Source organism: Schistocerca serialis, chromosome 5 (assembly GCF_023864345.2).
Source record: "Schistocerca serialis cubense isolate TAMUIC-IGC-003099 chromosome 5, iqSchSeri2.2, whole genome shotgun sequence".
NCBI classification, from domain to species: domain Eukaryota; kingdom Metazoa; phylum Arthropoda; class Insecta; order Orthoptera; family Acrididae; genus Schistocerca; species Schistocerca serialis.
Genome location: NC_064642.1, coordinates 164,235,260 through 164,260,236, shown reverse-complemented (window position 1 = coordinate 164,260,236; position 24,977 = coordinate 164,235,260). Strand labels below are relative to the sequence as shown.

Genomic DNA, 24,977 nt, shown 5'->3' with positions numbered 1-24,977 from the left:
GTTAACCTATCTTCTAGAATGTAATTTAGCTTGTTGCGATGTTTTCGCCCCTATATTCATTTTTACTTACGTTTTCGTGTGGCAAGCATTTCCATCCTCCGCATCATGCTGAGGTGTTGTGGTGAACACGTAACTATAACAAGTGTTTTCCACAAATAACGCAGTAAAGCACTTTTCATTTCACCAAAACACAGTGTGATTGTGGTGTGTCCCAGCCCAGTCAGTGTTCATTTGTTCACCAGAGAGTTCAGTGCCAAATTTGAATGCCAGGCAGTTAAGTGTGATTTACAAAGTATACTTGTAGGTGTAAATGTTCGGTGGGGTTCATGTCCGGAGAACAGTCAAAGCACTACATCCTGGTGATCCTAACATGCTGAAGGAATGTGTTCACGAGAACAGCGCGGTGAGAACGCGAGTCAGAATCCATCAAGACGAAATTGTCATCAAAATGCTGATGATACTGTCCCTCTGTTGGTTACAGAATCTCTTGCCTGTGCCGTATAACAGTAAGATTACTGACAGCAATCACGAGAAGTGTGCGGTGGTACTTTAGCCACATAATGTCACGCCAGAACATCACTCCACCACCACCTTGTTGCACTTGTGGGACACAGCGTTGGAGGCGTTTGATATTACTGGGTTATTGCCAGACACGTTATCTGTGGTTATTAAGATACAAACGGATCCGAGTTTCGTCCGTGAACACCAGACGCATGGAATCTGCATATTTGTTGTACTTCAGTAATGGAGTCCACGGCGTTGTGCTGTACTATGAGATGCTCGAAGTGATCGTCAGGAACGGAGGTTCACATCACGCAGTCCCTATATAATGGTTACGTGTGATACACGACGTCCTTTAGCCTCTTCGAACGCCGAGTTATCTTGTGGAGCACTCATCTAATCGTTCCTTTGGCTCAAGAGTCGTAGATATCGATCAACCTGTGCACCTGTCGAACGTGGACGACCTGTGGCCTGTCAAGGCGTCTACACCACTGTGAACTGGAAGCGATTCAATTTCCGCAACACATGTTTCTGCCTCCGGTGCACACGTCGAGTAGTTTCCCTGGCTGCCAAGCCTTCTGCGCGTTAAGTGATGATGTGGGCCCGATCACTGGTCCCGTTTGTCCTTCGCGGCATGATGGATGTTCGCTCTATTGTTCCAAAGACGTCTCTAATGCAACCCTACTGGCGCTTTACTTGAAATGCTGCATTTGAGTGTGGCGTTCTACCCGCAAGCAGCGATCGTTTTAACTCTGTATGTTTACAGACAATATCAGGACCGAACTTCTGATCAGCCCAGGACCTGTCACAAAAGTACCACACGACAAAGGCAACACACACCACGATCTATCGAGACGATGCAAAATATTTGTTGATGTGTGTATTTAAGGGCAAGATCATGCGCTACCGAAACGAATATGAAGGGAAACTACGGGCCATTAAGTGGCATTTATGTCAAAGCCGATTGCAAAGGAATCGTCTTTTACTATGGAAAACACCCGGTTGCTATATTTTGTGAATAATAAAGCATTCTGGAAAAAGAAACGCAAATCATTGTTATTGAAACCATCGTGCTTGGGAAGGTCGTGGGATGTTTGAAAATCAGATGTCAATTTTATATTTGATGAAGAGAAAACAATCGATTTTAATAATGGAGGACTTTCTGTCATAAATTTCCGGGCGGGAAGGAGCGCCTGGTCCCCGGCACGAATCCGCCCGGCGGATTTGTGTTGAGGTCTGGTGAACCGGCCAGTCTGTGGATGGTTTTTAGGCGGTTTTCCATCTGCTTCGGCGAATGCGGGCTGGTTCCCCTTACTCCGCCTCAGTTACACTATGTCGGCGATTGTTGCGCAAACAAGTTCTCCACGTACGCGTACACCACCATTACTCAACCACGCAAACATAGGGGTTACACTCGTCTGGTGTGAGACGTTCCCTGGGAGGTCCACAGGGGGCCGAACCGCACAATAACCCTGGGTTCGGTGTGGGGCGGCGGAGGGGTGAAGTGAACTGCGGTAGTCGTCGTGGGGTTGTGGACCACTGCGGCGGGGACGGAGCCTCTCCGTCGTTTCTAGGTCCCCGGTTAACATACATACATACAATAAAATACTGTCATAAAACAAGAACAACTGTATAAATTTTTAAAAACGTTCGTTGTAGCAGTCTTAGCTACAATTAGTCACACTTGGTAACTAGTTTCAATCACATTTAATGATTATCTTCAGATCTAAAAATAATATGAAACCAAACGTTAATACACTGAAACTGTAAAGAAACTGGTATAGGCATACGTATTCAAATACAGAGATTTTTAAACAGGCAGAATATGGCGCTGTGGTCGGTAACGCCCATACAAGACAAGTGTCTAGCGCAGTTCTTACAGCGGTTACTGCTGCTACAATGGCAGGTTATCAAGATTCAAGTGAGTTTGAACGTAGTGTTATAGTCGGCGACGAGCTATAGGATACAGCATCTTCGAGGTAGCGATGAGTGGGGATTTTCCAGTACGACCATTTCACGTGTGTACGGTTAATATTAGGAATCCGGTAAAGCATCTCCGACATCGCTGCCGTCGGAAAAAGATCCTGTAAGAACGGGACCAACGACGACTGAAGAGAGTCGTTCAACGTGACAGGAGTGCAACCCTTCCGCAAATTGCTCCAGATTTCAGTGCTTGGTCATCAGCAAATGTCAGTGTGCGAACAATTCAAAGAAACATAACCGATTTGGGCTTTTGGAGTCGAAGGCCCACTCGTGTACCGTTGATGACTGCACGACACAAAGCCTTACGCGTCGCCTGGCCCCATCGACCCCGACATTGGACTTCTGATAACTGGACACGTGTAGCCTGGTCTGACAAGTGTCGTTTCAAATGGTATCGAACGGATGGACGTGTACGGGTATGGAGACAATCTTATGAATCCATGGACCCTGCATGTCAGCAGGGGACTGAAACTTCCTGGCAGATTAAAACTGTGTGCCCGACCGAGACTCGAACTCGGGACCTTTGCCTTTCGCGGGCAAGTGCTCTACCATCTGAGCTACCGAAGCACGACTCACGCCCGGTACTCACAGCTTTACTTCTGCCAGTATCTCGTCTCCTACCTTCCAAACTTTACAGAAGCTCTTCTGCGAACTCCGCTGCAGAGTGAGAATCTCATTCTGGAAGCAGGGGACTGTTCAAGTTGGTGGAGGCTCTGTAATGGTGTAGGGCGTGTGTAGTTGGAGTGATATTTGGCCCCGCCGACGTCTAGATACGACTCTGACAGGTAACACGTACGTAAGCACCTGCATCCATTCGTACCCATTGTGCATTCCGACGGACTTGGGCAATTCCAGAAGGAGAATGCGACACCCCACACGTCCAGAATTGCTACTGAGTGGCTCCAGGAACACTCTTCTGGGTGTAAACACATCCCCTGGCCACCAGACTGCCCAGTCATTGAGCATGCCTGGGATGCCTTGCAACGTGCTGTTCAGAAGAGACCTCCACCCCCTCGTACTCTTACTGATTTGTGGACAGCCCTGCAGGATTCGTAATGTCAGTTCCCTCCAGCACTACTTCAGACATTAGTTGGGTCTATGCGACGTCGTGTTGCGGCACTTCTGGATGCTCGCGAGGGCCCTCACGATATTAAGCAGGTGTACCAGTTTCTTTGACTCTTCTTCAGTAGGTAAAATGTATTATTCTTTGTTATATTGTTAAATGTTTTTAATCTATGCTATCGACTTAAAGATGTATTTATTAGTAACTTTGTTTAATTTTTAGATAAGACGATAAACATGACATATTGTGCACACTAATTATGAGATGTGAGTAATGGAAATAGAGACTGCTATATTTAAAAACCATCTTCGATTGTTTTGTGAGTCATATTCATTTCCATGTTGATTACGAGAGTATTTTTGTGCAATAATTTCTGGAACCAGAACTGAGTCGTGCTCTCTTGTGTGCAGGCGAGCATGTACAGCACGCGCGGCCGCTCGCCCGTGCTGCAGGTGGCGCAGCTGCCGGCGCTGGGGCTGAGCCAGCGCTTCTCGTCGCCACCGCCGCCCCCGGACGCCGCCCCCGGCGCTTCCGCTTCCGCGCCGCCCCTGCGGGTGTCGGTGCAGTGCCGGCAGGGCGGGCGGCGTTACTCGCGCTCCTACACGGACGTGCAGGCTGCCATGCTACTCAACGGCGACGCCGTCCAGGCCCCCGGGCAGGCAGCCGGCGACCACAAGCCGCCGCCCTCGCCGCCGTCCCAGAAGCCGGTGCGCCGCGTGCGCTTCGACCTGCCGCCCTCGCCGCCCGCCACGACCGCCAGCCCCACCGTCAAACCCGTGCAGGTCAGTCGCAAAGTTGTGCAGCGCGAGCTCCTGTCTTACACGGTACATATCGCATCGACTCCTGAAGCCCTACTTCTAAGGTCTGCGAGCCGTACATTACGCGCCAGGTGGCAATCATTGGCAAATGTCTCAAGTTCTCCACCCTTCCAAAAACAAAAACACATCTTTGACCAAAATCGTGTAAGGAAGCTCCGCCCGAGCGCGTAACATCAAGGAATCTATAGCATGTAGTAATGCCACCTACAAAAGACTGTTATGTAAGACTAGCTCCGTTTTACATTTTTCATCGATACGTAAATTGCATATTTCTTTGCACTAGCCTGCAGCATGCTGCATGTGCAAAACATGTCCGCAACTTGTCTTATAATTGAAATAAGTGGTCGTAGCTCCGTCATAAGGTGGTCTGAGAAGTATATGTTTTTTTATTTTTTATTTCTTAATGGTGACTAGCTTCGGACACTTGTGTCCATTGTAAGACGTCGTAGTCTCCTGACCTTCATTGCTTAAATGTTCCGCCCTCACAGTCATGTTCCGCACATCAAGACGCTTCATTCGAACCCAAACTCGATAAGATAAAGCCAATGTTGTATGAGTTCATGTAAACGATATGTACATAACAAGTAAGTGCACTGTGGTTGAAATACTCAAGGCTGGCGTACACACATACATTCCAGACATGAAGGTCAAGGGAGCTTTTAGTTAGAGAGAGGCAGACTGCACGCCGGGAGACTGGTCCCTTCAGAGGACAAGTCAACCTCGGCCGTGGAGCGGACAACTTTTGCCCGAGTGAAAGGAAGAACGACCCCGTGTTCGGCTTAAAAGCAAATTCCGCTACATTGCGTGGGAGCACCCAGCCTACACATTCTTTACAAACAGAGCACGCAGTTTCAGAGGTTTTCACAGGGAGACAGCAAACCCCAAACGCCGGTGCTACAGATTTCCGGATTGATCGCCTTAAATGAAACGTCATTTTCCCATATTAGAAGAGCAATGCTGATTGGCAGACGATATTTCTGATACCTTGACCTGAAGGAATAATGGAAGAGACCGAAAGATATACCCCTTTACGTCTGGCGTGGAGAGGCCGTTCCGTTGTCACCCTTGGAGAGAGAACATGTAACGAGAGCTTGCGCGCTCGTACGTGTACCCGAAAGAGCGAGGAACAAGCCTCTCCTCAGCACTTCACTGGGAGAGCACCTCTGTCGAGAGCGAATCAAAGGGCTACTCTATATTGAGTCCTTGCGATTAAGCGTTGTTCACTGTGTTGGCCGACACACTTACTGTGCGGTGTGAACGGATAGAGTCATAGTTAAACGCCTGCAAGCGAATTTTGAGTGGTATCGCGTTGGACTGGTTATCTGACCGGTGTACAACGCCAATAGTTAGACTAGGGGCGAATAGGAATCCTTGACTTCATCAAGGCATAGGGAGAGTTTGACTGGCGAAAGTCAATCCAGATAGAACGAGAGTTATCTTATTTGTCAGCAGCAAGCGGCGTAGACAGCAGTCATCTCAGCTTACTGTACTGTGCGCTACAGCTGTTGCGAGCCCCATATTTCCTCCACAACAGTACACTTCACAGCATTTCACACGCGACAGCCTCGACCGTACCTAGCAACATTCTAAAGGATAATTATTCGAGTTGAGTAGGCGTGCCTCTCAGCCATTCTGCCAAGTTAACTACCATCTTAAACTTTGTGGAGAAATTTCATTAGCGAATCCTATCCTTGAAAAGTAACTTCACATTCCGAAAACAACCAGGATATAACTTGTTCCATTCATAACTAAAAGTGTCATTGTGATTTTTCAGAATTTTTGCAAAATAAATAATAACTTTCGTTAGTTTCATGTTTTTCTTACACTAACTAGCACTACTCCAGTACCCAAGTATCCCACTAGTTACGTAAGAAATTTTGTGAATTTTTGTATCATTTCCTTACAGCGGACGACTCCAGAAGATATTTATTGCTGAAAGTTTTTCAGGCATTTGTCTTTAGAACGTTAGGAGCGTCTGTCTGACTTCTGAAGTAGAGTGGGGGTGGAAATTGCGTCTTGCAGGAGCCAGAGGGTAAAGGGTACATCTCAGATAAATCCGTTACGCAGAATAACCATCAACCTCACACCTCAGACCATTTTCAAACCATCAGTAAGTGTGACAAATACTAGCGATAGCCCGTGCACAGAGATTGTCTCTGCAGTGATGAAAGCGAGAGCTCATAGAAGGAAAGATTGGAGGTCTGTTGCGTTTTTTGCGGAAAGCTGATTCCGCCTTGGTGCCAGTGATGGCATGCGTTGGTTAGAAGGAGGGCAGTTGAGCGCCTGCAACCAACCTGTCTGCGTGCTAGACACGCCGGGCCTACACTTGGAGGTGTGAGTGGGATGATTATCCTAACAGACTGATAATTCGCTAATTTGTGGTACTGTGATCGAGTAATAGTTCTCATCTACAGGTTGTTACAAAAAGGTAAGGCCAAACTTTCAGGAAACATTCCTCACACACAAATAAAGAAAAGATGTTATGTGGACATGTGTCCGGAAACGCTTAATTTCCATGTTGGAGCTCATTTTAGTTTCGTCAGTATGTACTGTACTTCCTCGATTCACTGCCATGATTTCATACGGGATACTCTACCTGTGCTGCTAGAACATGTGCCTTTATAAGTACGACACAACATGTGGTTCATGCGCGATGGAGCTCCTGCACATTTCAGTCGAAGTGTTCGTACGCTTCTCAGCAACAGATTCGGTGACCGATGGATTGGTAGAGGCGAACCAATTCCATGGCCTCCACGCTCTCCCGACCTCAACCCTCTTGACTTTCATTTATGGGGGAATTTGAAAGCTCTTGTCTACGCAACCCCGGTACCAAATGTAGAGACTCTCTGTGCTCGTATTGTGAACGGTTGTGATACAATACGCCATCCTCCAGGGCTGCATCAGCGCGTCAGGGATTCCATGAGACGGAGGGAGGATGCATGTATCCTCGCTAACCGAAGACATTTTGAATATTTCCTGTAACAAAGTGTTTGAAGTCACGCTGGTACGTTCTGTTGCTGTGTGTTTCCATTCCATGATTAACGTGATTTGAAGAGAAGTAATAAAATGAGCTCTAACATGGAAAGTAAGCGTTTCCGGACACATGTCCACGTAACATATTTTCTTTCTTTGTGTGTGAGGAATGTTTCCTGAAAGTTTGGCCGTACCTTTTTGTAACACCCTGTATAGAATTCCCCATATAAATTAGATCCAATGTGTGCACAGTGCCGTCAGACGCGGTGTTGGCGTTTCAAAGTCACTGAGTCCCTACTGTGCCGGAGCTGCTACGTACGGTACTTTACCAAAAGCTGTGCTCGGCTGGTGTTGAGTCAGCTATCAACGATCGGCTGCACTGCAGGCAGCGATTAGAACTGTTGACTACTCTGACACGTCACCTGACTTAATTCGAGCATAAAGTAATTGAAGCCCCTGATAGCCGATCACCTCTCTATGACACCCACCGAGAGGACAGTTACAGAAAATAAATTAGAGAGGACAAGTCATAAGGGTTTGGCGTGTGTCAATGCCAGCGCCCCTGTTAGTGTCAACAAAAGCGGTGCAGTAGATACAAAAGGATATTTGAAGTAAATGCTTTTAGCTCCGTCATAAGTTCCACTGAGAAGTAACTTTTTTTTTTTTTTTTTTTTTTTTTTTTTTTTTTTTTTTTTTTTTTTTTTTTTTACTTCTTGATGATGACTAGTTTCGGACGTCTGCGTCCGTTTTCAAACCATCCGTAAGTGCGGAAAATACTGATGATAGTCCATGTACAAAAACTGATCCCGCAGTGATCAAAGCAATACTATGGCCGACTCAACAAGTCACCATTGAACTCGTAAATGGCGGTGGTTTGAGGTCAATGGAACGAACGCTACTGGGCGTCTGGCTCGGAACTGTCCTTGAAATAATCGCTGTATGACAGTTCGTCGTGTCACTGTGGTGCCAACTGTTGCTCATATTGCTGTCACTGTGGTGCTGTTCTGCTGTTCCACATGCAGTACGATACGCCAGAGCCACACGATGAACACGATGGTCTTCCAGCTCGGTAGTGTCAGGTGACCGTGCGGCACCCGGTCGTTTTGCGACCGTACATTCTCTTGACCACCGCTTTCAGCAATCACGTACAGTCGCTACATTCTTCTTTCTGCAGGATCACAAAAGAAATTCCAGCTTCTCGTAGCCCTATTACACCACCTGAAGAGTTGATAGAAGTGCCTTTGTCGCCGTAAAGGCATTCTTGTTAACATCAACATACCACGTCCAATCTCAAAGTAACTAACGCTCATCAGCGTAACAGCGCATATTTAAAGCAAACCCGATTTGCGTGCTCATAGTGGCGCTACTCTTATGCGACTGGCGCGAAATTTGAATAGACATCCTCTTCCAGATGTAAAACACGCCTATCAACTTTCGTTTATGTTGCGCAATTCCTTCTGGGTGTCGCGAATCTTTTCCGTCAGTGTTTAAGGAAGTGTATTGTGCACAAGGAAGTTTCAGCGTCAGAAAACGGTAGCGGAAAGCAGACCTCCATAGCATAAACGCCTGGAGTAATGATTATCCTTTGGCCCTTGTAAAGAAATGCAACATATTACGCATATACAGTCTGATCGATAGCAATGTTCGCGATAAATCAGTAGAAACAGGACAGACGAATAACATCGGGGGTTATTCGTCTAGACCGACATGTAGTGGAAAGACCCCATAAAAATAGCTATAAAAACCAGCCTGAGATTTAATGAAAGAAAATTTATAAAATGCAATTGATTCAAGAAAGAAGCGATTTACCAAATAGTTGATCGACCGGCGCTTGAGTTCCGTTCATGAGTCTGTTACCACGCATTCTTAATACAAGCATTTTAAATAATGACCACGACTGCTAAAGCACAGATATTAGAGCTGATACGGAACATCATTCACAAATATAATAGGAGAGGGGTAAATCCAGGTGATACTTGGTGTGGCCTGCACGACATACCATAAAGTGGCTTCCGGGTTATAGATCTAGATTCATTAAAATGTTAAGAGGCATTCAGTTTAAAAGCAAGTGTGTTTTTTTTATTCCTTGTAAATGTATTAGCAAAATGTCACAACACAGTTTTTTCGATAGGCCAAGAAACTGTTCTAGAAAGTTCACACAGCTCAATCTCTGTCACACACAGCTGGTGTGTAAAAATTGTTGACTTGAAGTTATATTTGGGCACATGTATCGTATAACCTGCGCTAACAAGTCAGTTTAAAATGGTTCAAATGGCTCTGAGCACTATGGGACTCAACTGCTGAGGTCATTAGTCCCCTGGAACTTAGAACTAGTTAAACCTAACTAACCTAAGGACATCACAAACATCCATGCCCAAGGCAGGATTCGAACCTGCGACCGTAGCGGTCTTGCGGTTCCAGACTGCAGCGCCTTTAACCGCACGGCCACTTCGGCCGGCCAAGTCAGTTTAGCTTGTGCACAATTTCAGCATGAATACTATTGAAAGCTAGGATTATCAGACGATATAGCCACTATGGCCGAAAGTAAGGGTGCTTTAAAGACTTATTATATGAAATGAACGATCTACTAGCCCAGAATAGTGGTAAGGGATCCACAAAGTCAAGATGAAGGTGATGAAACAGTAGAAAGAAAGAGAACGGCAAGTAGTCAGCAGCACTGGGAATGACACAGTAGTAGAGCAAGTGAAAGATTCTATATGGAGGGGGGGATATCCTAGTCAACAAAGCTTTCAGAAACAGATGTGCATTTGACCAGTCAGTTGTGAGCAGGCCGTAGTGGTCATCTGGCCGTAGTGTGTCAACGTTGTTGTATCACAAATCGCAGTGGAGTAACGTGTCTAAATCGCGTGTTCAAGACGTTCTCCAGAATATTTTGAAGAAGAGAAAAGTGCTTGCAGTGTTTGTTCAAATGGTTCAAATGGCTCTGAGCACTATGGGACTTAACATCTATGGTCATCAGTCCCCTAGAACTTAGAACTACTTAAACCTAACTAACCTAAGGACATCACACAACATCCAGTCATCACGAGGCAGAGAAAATCCCTGACCCCGCCGGGAATCGAACCCGGGAACCCGGGCGTGGGAAGCGAGAACGCTACCGCACGACCACGAGCTGCGGACGCAGTGTTTGTCCTACATATCTCGACTACCGAACAAAGACAACGCTTGGATGACTGCCGCGACTTGATTGAAATGCAAACCCGTGGGAAACACTTTTCTGGGAAAAAAATCTCACGGGTGACGAAACTTGCTGTTAAATACGAACTTATCACGAAACGACGAAGTGCAGAAATTCACGTGAAGCATCAACGCTGATGCGACGCATCTAAATTAAACACATAACCAGTTTGTAGTTGCCAAACACTTCTTAATTACAAACACATGCTGTTAATGAAACCAAGAGTCAGATTGGAAGATTAATGTATTTAAATGTGACAGACCCAGATTTTACAAAATTTACTCAAGCAATTTTCGCCAACTAAAACAATGTTCATAGAACCCCATTAACAAAATTTAACTGATAAAACTGAATGCTTCATGACTTACATAGAAACTGGCTTCCAAATCAAATTCCAAAACTACTTCCATGGACTGATTTTAATCAATTGTAACAAATTAAAGTATGATCAGATTAATGCACTCGACTAAGCTTCTCTTTGGTATTACTCACAGGTATGAGGTTCAAATACATTTCATGGCCAGCATATAATAATGGCATCTTAAATAGTCTTAACATGGAGCCGTTTCAACTCTTTCAAATCTACTCAAGCAATTTTCACTAATTTAAACAATGTCCATAAAACCCCATTAATAAAACTTAACTGATAAAACTGAATGCTTCACGACTTACATAGAAACTAACTTCCACACAACCCATATCAAATTCTAAAACTGCTTCCAAGGACTGATTTTAAGTAATTGTAACAACTTAAAGGTATTATTAGATTAATACAGTCGGCTAAGCTCCTCTTTAGTATTACTCACAGGTGCGAGGTTCACATACATTCAATGGCGAGAATATAACAATAAGATATTAAATAGTCTTAACATGGAGCCATGACAATTTTTTTACGTTGAAAATCAGTGATGGAAGCGAGCAAACCGAAAGGTGCTTCCAGATAGAGGAGATTCACGGACGAGAAGGTAAAACGGAGCTATACTCAACTTTGGGCTACAATTAAGCTTCCAGAAAACCACAACGCTCCACAGGAAAGATGGAATTGCCGGACACTAACAACGTAACCACAGACACCGATTCAGGTCCTTAAATTTCCCTCTTCCACCGTGATACCCCGATCGGAGTTTGCTCGCGTGGACCACTGCCAATTGTCTGAAACATAAACACATCAGCGGCAGACAACATTCTGGTGCATCAGATAGACAAACATATCTGTCCAACTAGTTATAAATAAACCTTTAATTATACACGGCACCAATGAATCCAAGTCTGACTAATCTAGATGAGCACTTGCCCAGTGACGGCTCTTAAAATTTGATTGGCCAAATCTCTAGAACAATGTAATGAAATAATAACACAGGAATAAGAAATAGGAAAATTATTTCGGCCCGCTCTTGAACGTCAGGCAAAGACTTACGCACTATTTGGCATGACCTCTAGCTACGCATTAAGGCCGGCCGGAGTGGCCGAGCGGTTCCAGGCGCTACATACAGTCTGGAACCGCGCGACCGCTACGGTCGCAGGTTCGATTCCTGCTTCGGGCATGGATGTGTGTGATGTCCTTAGGTTAGTTAGGTTTAATTAGTTCTACGTTCTAGGGGACTGATGACCGCCGGCCGCGGTGGTCTAGCGGTTCTAGGCGCGCAGTCCGGAACCGCGCGACTGCTACGGTCGCAGGTTCGAATCCTGCCTCGGGCATGGATGTGTGTGATGTCCTTAGGTTAGTTAGGTTTAAGTAGTTCTAAGTTCTAGGGGACTGATGACCACAGATGTTAAGTCCCATAGTGCTCAGAGCCATTTGAACCAACTGATGACCTCAGCAGTTAAGTCCCATAGTGCTCAGATCCATTTGAACCATTTTTTTACGCATTAAGCATGGCTTCATGTCTATTTGTTGTGCGTATCTTGCACTCCCTTAAATACCATCAACATATCAGGCGCCCAGACCAAGTACAGTGACAAATAACTGAAACAACCAAGATAGTTTTCAGTGCACTCGGCTATTCAGTTAAAGTAAACAGAACCCACCAAGAAACAATTCGACGACTCCAGTTCGTTCACTTTGAGTATCATGTAACAGAAGCGAAGGAAATCTGTCATTCAAATCTCCAGGAAATCCCAATCACTATCGGCAGCAGATTTGCATTCAGGCGGCGAAACACGCCGCAGCAGCTGCCCACTAGATATGGGCAAACTCGTTCATCCTTGGGAACTAGTTCACTGCTGATCGTTCTTTTTTGGGAACCGTTCATTTTTACTCGTTCACCGTTCATTTGTGCTTGGTATATGGTTCTTACGAAAAACTGAAAACTAGTAGTGTAGGTGACTGAAGGATGGAGGGGACTCCCCCCCGGAGTATAGAGTTTTTATTCATTACAGAATTCTTACACAGTTTTAGAAGTAATTTCTGTGATTCTGCAGAACCTCTCGTTTAGCCAACCGTAGCCTTCTGTGGCTGATCGCAAGGAAATAACATAGGGTGGCGCACGGAAAACCGGCCCCGACCACAGACTGCTCGCCAATTACGAACGATGTGTTGCCCGTTACGAACAGATACAACAAACACGCAAACATGTAATAATTAGGCAGTGAAGAAATAACAAGCTAATGCAAGCAACAATTGCGAAACAATCGATGACGATGTCACACGCTTAGTAAAAATTAGGTTTTTATGTTGCATTATTAAAGCTAATGCAGCAATAATAATAATAATAATAATTAAGTTCGCCGTAATAAAGTTTCTGGTTTGAAAGCTCCTTCTGAACAAATGTTTTTGAGATAATAAATAAATACGATTTTTGGCAATCTATGTATTTTCACACGGAGAGGCACCGCTTTTCCTGCTGAGCCAAAATGACTCACAACCCACTTTTTTTTGTTTTCAAAGAAACCAAACTAGCAGGTAATGCAAATTGGAAACAACCAAATTTAAAAATAATTGGTTCCTTCCTAAATGTGATGTTTTGTATATGAAAGATACACGAAAATCGTTTTATATGAATTTTCTTACACTAAAAATTAAGCAAATTATTGAAAGTTAGCTGCTAAATCAAGTCGATGAAACCAAAAAATGTATGAATAGCAAAAAAAAACTTGCCTTGTTATAAGTATGTCTTCTGCTGTTCATCGATATAATGAAGTGAGATGATATGCCCTTTTGTTATCTGGAAAGACGTACCTATTACATACAACGTAATTTTTATGTAATTTACGTAACTATAAAATACTTTTTGATTACCGTTCGTGGACGCTGAATAGCCAGAACCAAGTGCAAGAACAATTTGGAACACATATAAAATAGGCGAGCGCAATGAACGAAACGAACAACTAGATGGATACTGAACTAACTAGGAGCAGTCGGCAGTGGAACTGAGACAGGTGGTCATGCGAAGAACGACAAGTACGGCCGATGGAGACCGAGACTGAGACGAGCACGCGACCGAGGCTGGAACGAGAACTGTCGAAGTGACTGCCGCGACCGAAGTGAACAAGTGAACTATGAACCGATCGTTCCTTGGAATTCGTTCCTCGGTTCTTTCGATCATCTTGGTGAACCGTTCCTTTGCACCCGTTCGTTCGCGAACTACCCATCTCTACTGCCCACCCTCCTCCGTCGTACCGACTCGGTCACTCGCCAGCGCCACACGTCGCTGTCGCTCACACAGCTGATACCCGAACGCAAGACCCTTGCAGAGCGCGCGCGGAGCAGTTCAATAACCATCCGCCAAAGGTGCGAAGAAGACAAGCAGGCATCGAAAATCGACTCACAACGATCGGGATTACAATCGACGGAGACTGGCGCCAGCAGCGCACCAGCTCAAACGCTTGGACGACGTAACTGACATTAAAGCCAACATGACGCGCCAATTCAACAAGACACCAAAGAAGGACTTTTCTCGCAGTTGCACATGTCAGAATGAACGTTTACTCCGTTGTACGCTAGTGGGGAAAAATTATGTAGAACACATGAACCATTAAAACCAACATCTTTAAATTTCTTCTTTTATTTATCAATCCAGTTTCGAAACTTTTAGGGCCGGCGGGGTACTTCCAAAACCTCATCGATGAAACATAAAGGTGCGCAGTAAGTAGCGTTGTTGAATCGAGTTCCAGCGCTAACATTTGGCTCTTCACTAATGCCGTTTTCTGTGCTTGTCTTACAAGAAAATGTATTCGCAGTTGCGAATACGAACAACCATCAGCTGTGTAAGGGAATGTCGACACTTAAAATTTTTGGCAGCCCGGGACTCGAAACCGGATTTCTCGCTTTACGTGAGCGCTCGCCTCAACCGCTGTGGCTATCGGGCACGATTCACGGTCACACCGAAACCTCCGTATGTCGCCGTTCATACGTCACGACATGTCGTCGTCGCAGTGCTTGTCCCTTCGGAGATGCACGAATATCCGAAGGAACATTCATTATTGTTCTTCACAACACAGGCGTGTTACTTTGATAGGTTCTATCTTAGTCCAGTGAAACTGTCAGAAAAAAAGCCTGCACCTTGCAAAAGGTGGGGTTGAAGATTTTATTTTTTTAACTCGTTCATGTTGTTGGAAAGGTTAGAAAACCAAGTTTTGCCAACAAAATTTCTCTTGGGAAAACTTTCTGCAGTCAAAAAACTTCGAAAATTTCGGACCTTTTTCAGTTTTTTCAAAATATCTCAGTTTTATTTGCTCCTATCGCTTTGACGTTTATTTACTTTTTTAAAGAGCACAAAATTCTCTACAAATTTGATTCTTACCTTTTTTTCTACTCCCAGTATCTAAGGCGCTACAGCGCGTCAAAAAATACCAATTTTTCAAATTTCGAGCAAAGTGGCAAATTACCTAATTTTTGAACACTGTTATTTCAGTTTCTATTTGTGTTTTATAAACATATTACTCATCATGTTATTCATTGGAATTTACCATCTCACTCTGCTGCAGGTTCAGGACAAACAGCATCATATTCAGTAACTACGAACACATTCACGTCGGATTGCGTGACCGGTTTGGGGCAAGGCATTGAAAACTTATTTTTATTAAAGCCAGGAAGAGGAAATGCAGAAGACAAGTGCTTTTCCACTGCATCTTACAAGTTTGACAGTGAATATATTCTGTTCACTCACGCCTTTAGCGGATATGATACAACATCCGCTTTTTTGGTCAAGGAAAACTTAAGTGCTGCAATATTGTTGCGAGAAATGAACACCTAACCTCAGCGCTTTGCACGTTCAATAAACCACATGCTACTCGTAAAGAAATAATAACAGCAGGAGAACAGGTTACTATCGCATTGTATAGTGGAGGTGTCAGCAGTTCCCACACACTAGACCATTTGCGGTACCAGCTATTCGCCAAGTCTGCCACAAAAAGCAAACTGAATCTTGCACGATTGCTACCTACACAAGATGCTGCACAACATCATTCGTTGCGGACTTACCAACAAGTCCAAAGTTGGATGGGAAATTGGAAACCTCCTGAGAAATGGGGCTGGAATAACAGTGACAACGGTCCAATACCCGTTTTAATGAGCCAAGATCCAGCACCTGAAGCACTTCTTCACATTGTTTCATGTTCATGCAAGCTGAACTGTGGCGGAGCGTGCTCCTGCAGAAAAGCGGGTTTGAAATGTTATTCAATTTGCAAGAAATGTATTGGGGTCAACTGTGAAAACGTGCCAAAATTTTTATATGCAGGCAGTGAAGAAGATGTTATGGAGGATGTTGAGGAAACCGCTGACGAAATCAACGAACTTCCTGTGGCTGACTCGCTGCTTAAAGAAGAGATCAATCTGGGATCAACTCTATGTACAGACCGTGAATCCGTAACTCAAGGTAGTGATGCTCATATCTGTCTCAAGTGCGCTAAAGTGCGATATTACAAGTATTACACACCCAGAACTGTCAACATTTTTAGTAACTGTCAATGCATTTTAATTGTAATAAAGCTACTTATTTTTAATGTCAACTGTGTGGCTTTTATACACAAGAATAATTACCTTCCCAATTAGGTTGTCTATTGCAGCTAATAATAGTTCACTTTCTTGAGACAACTTATTTTGTGTGCGTGTATATATATATATATATATATATATATACATATATATGTGTGTGTGTGTGTGTCTATGTCTCTTTATATTTATAGTTTTACAAATACCAGGGCTGAGGTGGCCCATAGTGAACTTGAGGTAGTGATGTAAGAATCACAATAGTTGGGTGGCCAGCAATCCTCATGTTGCATACAGAGAAATTGAATACCTGTAAGTGAGGTGGTAAATTCCAACTTATACCATGACGTATAATGTATTTGTGCTACACAATCAGAAACTGAAAAATTAGTGTTCGAAAATAAAGTATTTTGCCACTATGCTCGAAATTTGAAAAATTGGTATTTTTTGAGGCGCTGTAGCACCTTAGATATTGGGAGTAGAAAAAATGGCAAGAATAAAATTTGTAGAGAATTTTGTGCTCTTTAAAAAAGAAAATAGACGTCAAAGCGATAGGAGCAAATGTAACGGAGAAATTTTGAAAAAAACTGAAAAAAGTCCGAAATTTTCGAAGTTTTTTGGCTGCAGAAAGTTTTCCCAAGAGAAATTTTGTTGGAAAAACTCGGTTTTCTAATCTTTCCAACCATATGAACGAGTTGAAAAAATAGACTCTTCTACCCCACCTTTTGCAAGGTATATCTGCTATTTCACTGGACTATCTGTTTAGTTATGCATCGTTACCTTTATGTATCTCTCTTCATCTGTTTCCTTCTATCTATGCTAGAGCGTGCCGGACGTGTGAGTAGCCAAGTCGCCTCATCTACATCTACATTTACATCTACGTGATTACTCTGCAATTCACATTTAAGTGCTTGGCAGAGGGTTCATCGAACCACAATCATACTATCTCTCTACCATTCCACTCCCGAACAGCACCCGGGATAAACGAACACCTAAACCTTTCTGTTCGAGCTCTGATTTCTGTTATTTTATTTTGATGATCATTCCTACCTATGTACGTTGGGCTCAACAAAATATTTTCGCATTCGGAAGAGAAAGTTGGTGACTGAAATTTCGTAAATAGATCTCGCCGCGACGAAAAACGTCTTTGCTTTAGTGACTTCCATCCCAACTCGCGTATCATATCTGCCACACTCTCTCCCCTATTACGTGATAATACAAAACCAGCTGCCCTTTTTTGCACCCTTTCGATGTCCTCCGTCAATCCCACCTGGTAAGGAACCCACACCACGCAGCAATATTCTAACAGAGGACGAACGAGTGTAGTGTAAGCTGTCTCTTTAGTGGACTTGTTGCATCTTCTAAGTGTCCTGCCAATGAAACGCAACCTTTGGCTCGCCTTCCCCACAACATTATCTATGTTGTCTTTCCAACTGAAGTTGTTCGTAATTTTAACACCCAGGTACTTAGTTGAATTGACAGCCTTGAGAATTGTACTATTTATCGAGTAATCGAATTCCAACGGATTTCTTTTGGAACTCATGTGGATCACCTCACACTTTTCGTTATTTAGCGTCAACTGCCACCAGCCACACCATACAGCAATCTTTTCTAAATCGCTTTGCAACTGATACTGGTCTTCGGATGACCTTACTAGACGGTAAATTACAGCATCATCTGCGAACAACCTAAGAGAACTGCTCAGATTGTCACCCCGGTCATTTATATAGATCAGGAACAGCAGAGGTCCCAGGACGCTTCCCTGGGGGACGCTTGATATCACTTCAGTTTTACTCGTTGATTTGCCGTCTATTACTACGAACTGCGACACGTGCTTCCCCGCTTGGTACATTGCTCGGAAATATTGAATTTAAGGGGCCGGCCAGATGTTTAGTTAAATGATCTGATGATTATTATGTTAATATTGTGCAACGAATAACGCGGGGGGAGGGCTCAAACAACCAAGTGGGCAAGTCAGTAAAGGCCACGCTCTATCATGATCTATAAGGACACCGCTTGGGTGGTAACATTGGTCTCTACAGAGGGCTGGGGTTTGTAATGATCATTAAATTCATGACATTGCTCTCGACACAGGATTGGGGTTTGTAATGACCACTAAGTCCAATACATCCAGTTTATAGGTCATTTATTGTCTAGATCCCAGAAATTTTACAAACTTAATATGACATTTATTATCTATATTCCCCAAAATTTTACAAATTTAATAATTGCAGCAAACAAAGTCAAGTCAAGTCTTCTAGTTTTGTCTCGCACTGAAGGTGCTTAAACTAACTGGCATCTCGTTTCTATTTAAGCACTGGGAAAGTGGACGGGACTACGTTGCTGCACTTGTGGTCCATCTGCTGGGACGGACAGTGATCGAAATTCGCACCCGATATTACTACTACGACCGAATAACAAATATTCTCTTTGGCGGAAAAACGGGAGAACAAAGCAGACACAGACATCTCCCATTTTCACATCCTGTGAAATACGGCACACGCAAATAATCAATTATCAGCAAACGTAAGCATCTTCACCTTAACTAATTTCCGAGAACGAACTGGTAGCTCGCTGGTAGTGCAATTCGGCACTACGTTGGTGACCGATACCAACAGCTCACCCCTCTGTTCGTTCTTCCTTTCCATACTATACAATCATTCACACGCTCACCCTATTCTTTATCAAAGTAGTTAGGACGTGCTGCTTGCAAATGGGGGTTGAAAAGGAACCATTAACGAAATTTATGAGATGGCTTAAAAAAATTTTACGTCACACGCTTAGAACCTTTAGTATGTCACACACGCAGCTCCTACCAGGTTTCACACAGAATCGTCATCCAAATTACTCATCAGCCGTTACGACCACGTGTTAACTACGCGGGGTGAGGCCCTAGGTTACTTTAACATTGCAAAAAAATGCTGCTTCTAAAAGTGAAACTATACAATTTTTTTAGAGCTATTGCTGCTCTCGTGTGCTGAAGGCACCAAGTGATTGCTGCACTATAAAGGGATAACGCGAGCCCCCATGCTCGCCTCTGAAAAAGAAACCCTAACTGACAACTTTAATTATAAAGACAAAATTTCTAAAAAAAAAAAATGAATGACCGTAACGACACGCTGACTATTTCAATCCTGAGTGAGATTTTCACTCTGCAGCGGAGTGTGCGCTGATATGAAACTTCCTGGAAGATTAAAACTGTGTGCCGGGCCGAGACTCGACCTCGGGACCTTTGCCTGACAGAAGTTAAGCTGTGAGGACGGGGCGTGAGTCGTGCTTGGGTAGCTCAGTTGGTAGAGCACTTGCTCGCGAAAGGCAAAGGTCCCGAGTTCGAGTTCCGGCCCGGCACACAGTTTTCATCTGCCAGGAAGTTTTATTTCAATCCTGAAAAAGAGTGGATTAGTAACAGTGTAAAACATAATACCTCAACCCACGATGAAATTGGCTGCAAAGACGGAGATTGCCCTCGATTCCGTCCGCTCAGTTCAGCCGCTACCCCAAGAGTGACTATATCATTTCGGCTCTCAACGGCCGTTCCCTTACATGAGGGGAGGGGGACCTGTTACCAACCCCGGACTACCCCCTGGCAAACAGGTGCATCATCTCTGTCTTTACTCCAGGCTTAGGTTGGCACTAACCGACCTACAGGGTGACCTCATCTCTGCCTTGGCACTACCAGCAGACGAACTCATAATACAAACCCCAAACTTAATAAACCCAAGGCAACGTAGTGGGATTAGGGAAAGGAAGTGCTTTTATGTAATTATGAATTGAATAAAATAAACAAGTAGTCCACTTCTTCACTCGAAATATCACACTGTTTAAACTAAAAAAAATGTTGAACGTATAATGCAACAAAAAACTAATTGTAATGAGATGGAACAAATTGTTCCGTCTCAACTTGTATGTGATGATATACCACGCGCGCGGAACCAAAACTGTTGTGAAGTACGAGGTCAGAGTGAACACACAGATGCGAGTTAGCAGTGCATAACGCCGTACAGGGAGCGGCAGCCGGCGCCTCGGTGTACGAGTATCAGGCTCGTTTGTATGCATAGCAGCGCGTGGCCGCGCCAGTTCGCCGTGTGCTGAGCCCTGTTCACGAGTGCCGCTCTCGGCGCCAGCTAGACCCATCCACGAGCGTCTGAGGATCGCGCAAGTGGAGGCACGGGCGGGGATTGCATTGTTGACGATTCCAAGCGAAAGTTGAGGGTTCCGCATGTGCGTACTTTTCTCTCACAGAAAGCGTATATCCTGCAAATTATTTCTCTCGCTTGCTTATACAGGGTGTTACAAAAAGGTACGGCCAAACTTTCAGGAAACATTCCTCAGACACAAAGAAAGAAAATATGTTATGTGGACATGTGTCCGGAAACGCTTACTTTCCATGTTAGAGCTCATTTTATTACTTCTCTTCAAGTCACATTAATCATGGAATGGAAACACACGCCAACAGAACGTACCAGCGTGACTTCAAACACTTTGTTACAGGAAATGTTCAAAATGTCCTCCGTTAGCGAGGATACATGCATCCACCCTCAAAATGGTTCAAATGGCTCTGAGCACTATGGGACTCAACTGCTGAGGTCATTAGTCCCCTAGAACTTAGAACTAGTTAAACCTAACTAACCTAAGGACATCACAAACATCCATGCCCGAGGCAGGATTCGAACCTGCGACCGTAGCGGTCTTGCGGTTCCAGACTGCAGCGCCTTTAACCGCACGGCCACTTCGGCCGGCCATCCACCCTCCGTCGCATGGAATCCTTGATGCGCTGATGCAGCCCTGGAGAATGGCGTATTGTATCACAGCCGTCCACAATACGAGCACGAAGAGTCTCTATATTTGGTACCGGGGTTGTGTCAACAAGAGCTTTCAAATGCCCCCGTAAATGAAAGTCAAGAGGGCTGAGGTCAAGAGAGCGTGGAGGCCATGGAATTGGTCCGCCTCTACCAATCCATCGGTCACCGAATCTGTTGTTGAGAAGCGTACGAACACTTCGACTGAAATGTGCAGGAGCTCCATCGTGCATGAACCACATGTTGTGTCGTACTTGTAAAGGCACATGTTCTAGCAGCACAGGTAGAGTATCCCGTATGAAATCATGATAACGTGCTCCATTGAGCATAGGTGGAAGAACATGGGGCCCCATCAAGACATCACCAACAATGCCTGCCCAAACGTTCGCACAAAATCTGTGTTGAAGACGCGATTGCACAATTGCGTGCGGATTCTCGACAGCCCACACATGTTGATTGTGAAAATTTACAATTTGATCACGTTGGAATGAAGCTTCATCCGTAAAGAGAACATTTGCACTGATATGAGGATTGACACATTGTTGGATGAACCATTCGCAGAAGTGTACCCGTGGAGGCCAATCAGCTGCTGATAGTGCCTGCACACGCTGTACATGGTACGGAAACAACTGGTTCTCCCGTAGCACTCTCCATACAGTGACGTGGTCAACGTTACCTTGTACAGCAGCAACTTCTCTGACGCTGACATTAGGGTTATCGTCAACTGCACGAAGAATTGCCTCGTCCATTGCAGGTGTCCTCGTCGTTCTAGGTCTTCCCCAGTCGCGAGTCATAGGCTGGAATGTTCCGTGCTCCCTAAGACGCCGATCAATTGCTTCGAACGTCTTCCTGTCGGGACACCTTCGTTCTGGAAATCTGTCTCGTTACAAACCTACCACGCCACGGCTATTGCCCCGTGCTAATCCATACATCAAATGGGCATCTGCCAACTCTGCATTTGTAAACATTGCACTGACTGCAAAACCACGTTCGTGATGAACACTAACCTGTTGGTGCTACGCACTGATGTGCTTGATGCTAGTACTGTAGAGCAATGAGTCGCATGTCAACACAAGCACAGAAGTCAACATTATCTTCCTTCAATTGGGTCAACTGGCGGTGAATCGAGAAAGTACAGTACATTCTGACGAAACTAAAATTAGCTCTAACATGGAAATTAAGCGTTTCCGGAGACATGTCCACATAACATCTTTTCCTTATTTGTGTGTCAGGAATATTTCCTGAAAGTCTGGCCGTACCTTTTTGTAACACCCTGTATAGAATTTATCTCTTACCACGACAATCAGCAATAACAACTTGCCGCGCGGAATGACCGCGCAGTCTCATGCGCAATGTCACGGACTGCGCGGCCCCACCCGCCGGAGGTTCGATTCCTCCCTCGGGCACGGGTGTGTGTGTTATTCTTAGTATAAGTTAGTTTAAGTAGTGTGTAAGACTAGTGATACGTGATTCCTTAGTCGTACCAAACTTGCACAGTATATCTTATTGGCATTACACCTTTATAAAAAAAATAATTTGAGAATTACAAATTCTGGATTAGCCACTAGCTAAAACTTTGTAAATACATTTAGAAATCCGACGTACTCAGTACTGTTGAAACGTCCCCTTAGAAAAATTTATGAATGACTGTGCTGATAAATCTCTTACGTTATTTGATTTTCAAACAGCTGAGCAAAACGGAACGTGTACAGACATTTCTCTCTTTACTTATTCTGATCATCAATAAACTGACACACAATATTTTTAGCGCAACGCAATCTGACTTTCAATAATCCCTACAAAAGAATGGCCCTAACTAACAATAACCTATACCTTTCATGAATCACTTACCTCACAAAAATCTTCGTTACTCAAACTACTGCAATACAGCGTGCTCCAATACTGCCAGCTAAATAAAAGAATCTAACTACTGAAGGCACTAACTACTGATAGGCATAGTAAGCAGCAGTTCATGACATCCGGTCTTACAAATTTCGTTTTTCTGACGTACACACGTCCAGATCGTCCGCTCTCAAAACTCTGCCATCTCTCTCCCCACATCCGCCACTGCTGGCGACTCACCTCCAACTGCGCAACGTTACACGCTGTTCACATCCAACTGCCCAACACTACAATAGCAAACATTCCAACAATGCAAACCAGCCACAGACTGCACACAACACAGTGAGTGATTTTCATACAGAGCGCTACGTGGCGTTACCAACATAAAAACCTAAACAGCCTACTTACACTCTAACAAACAATTCCAAACTTGAGATCTTCAGACTCCCATATAGGACTTCCTTCAAAATAAATATAATGAAACAATTACAGGTAAAATGTGACTTAATAACACTTGAGCACTAGTGCCAAACTAAGATACCATTACATAATATGACAGAATCACTTAATTAAAAATAAACTACAAGAGAGACACTGATCATAAGAAAATAAACGTTTACGTACTCAGACGTATTAATAAAAAAAATTACTAGAAAAAGCTGCACAAGGAACTAATGTAGTTTAAGGTTTAGCCAGTTGCCAGTCCGTAATACTTATGAAAACAAGTTCATATACAAAATATATATCTACCAGCTTAACCCGCCTTGACGGAAGAAAGATAAATACTAAACTTTGGAAGGGAATACGTGACCAACTCCGGTAGTGGCCAGGTTCTTAAACACTGCCAGGCCTAGATCGCGGATGACATTTCACTCCCAGCCAAGGCGCTGGCACAATTAAAGTTTCAGCCCGACTCACAAAGACATTCCAATAACTCTGAAACATAGAAATACTGGGCAGAACCTTTGACTCACTTACACAGGGAGAACTGTATTAACAGAGTGCAGACTTTAAAAACAGCAACGTAAAATCATTTGATTGCAAGAGACACCAACTTCTGAGAAAATTTTCAAATAACGGCCACCATTTAACAACTAGACTAAGAAAGTCTCCCCTACTAATAATAAAGTTTAAAATATCTGAGTGGGTCGGTGAACAAACAATTACGATGACTTAATCCATATCAGGTACAAAATACGAGGGAGCGGGTTCCACAGCTTCACTGACTCCCTTCAAATTTTGTTCCCAGCGGAGTCACAGAACTCGTATCTCCAAGCTGTCCATGTCGGAAAAACGCCCAACCAATTTCACACCACAAACCACAATGTGTAACGGACATCACACTTGTTCGGCGGCCGTTGACACTCGTCTCCTCCGCGAATGACACGAGATCTCGAGGGTTCCCGTCGAAGGCTAACAACCCACTCGCTTCACCTGCGAAGCCGCAAGATAAGACAAGCGAAAAGTGAAGATAGTTTACCTCAACCACAATCTCAGGTCGGCTTTTTTTACAGCTACTTTTATGTTGTTTTTCCACTACATGCCGGCCTGGACATATAATCCCAGATACTATACGTCTGTGCCGGCCGCGGTGGCCGAGCGGTTCTAGGCGCTTCAGTCCGGAACCGCTCGACTGCTGCGGTCGCAGGTTGGAATCCTGCCTCGGCACGGATGTGTGTGATGTCTTTTGATTAGTTAGGTTCAAGTAGTTCTAAGTTCTAGGTGATCGATGACCTCAGATGTTAAGTCCCATAGTGCTCAAAGCCATTTGAACTATACGTCTGTTCTGTTTCTACTTACTTATCGAGTTTGCTGCTATCGAACAGGACTCGGGTTTTCACCTGTATAAGCGTAATATGTTGCACTTGTT

At 44.2% G+C, this 24,977-nt stretch overlaps 1 protein-coding gene and 1 long non-coding RNA gene across 2 annotated transcripts in view; both read left to right on the top strand.

The window, feature by feature from the left end:
- The window catches only part of LOC126481261 (uncharacterized), a 583,716-nt gene extending 579,659 nt beyond the window's left edge, over window positions 1-4,057 (top strand). Inside the window, exon 4 of the long non-coding RNA XR_007587540.1 lies at window positions 3,958-4,057. This is a non-coding gene — a long non-coding RNA (uncharacterized LOC126481261). The remainder of the gene's footprint in view (window positions 1-3,957) is intronic.
- Window positions 4,058-4,114: 57 nt separating this feature from the next.
- Window positions 4,115-24,977, top strand: part of LOC126481820 (myc-associated zinc finger protein-like) — a 240,210-nt gene continuing 219,347 nt past the window's right edge. Inside the window, exon 1 of the mRNA XM_050105778.1 lies at window positions 4,115-4,329. Coding sequence (XP_049961735.1) covers window positions 4,168-4,329 — 162 coding nt within the window. The 5' untranslated portion in view covers window positions 4,115-4,167. The remainder of the gene's footprint in view (window positions 4,330-24,977) is intronic.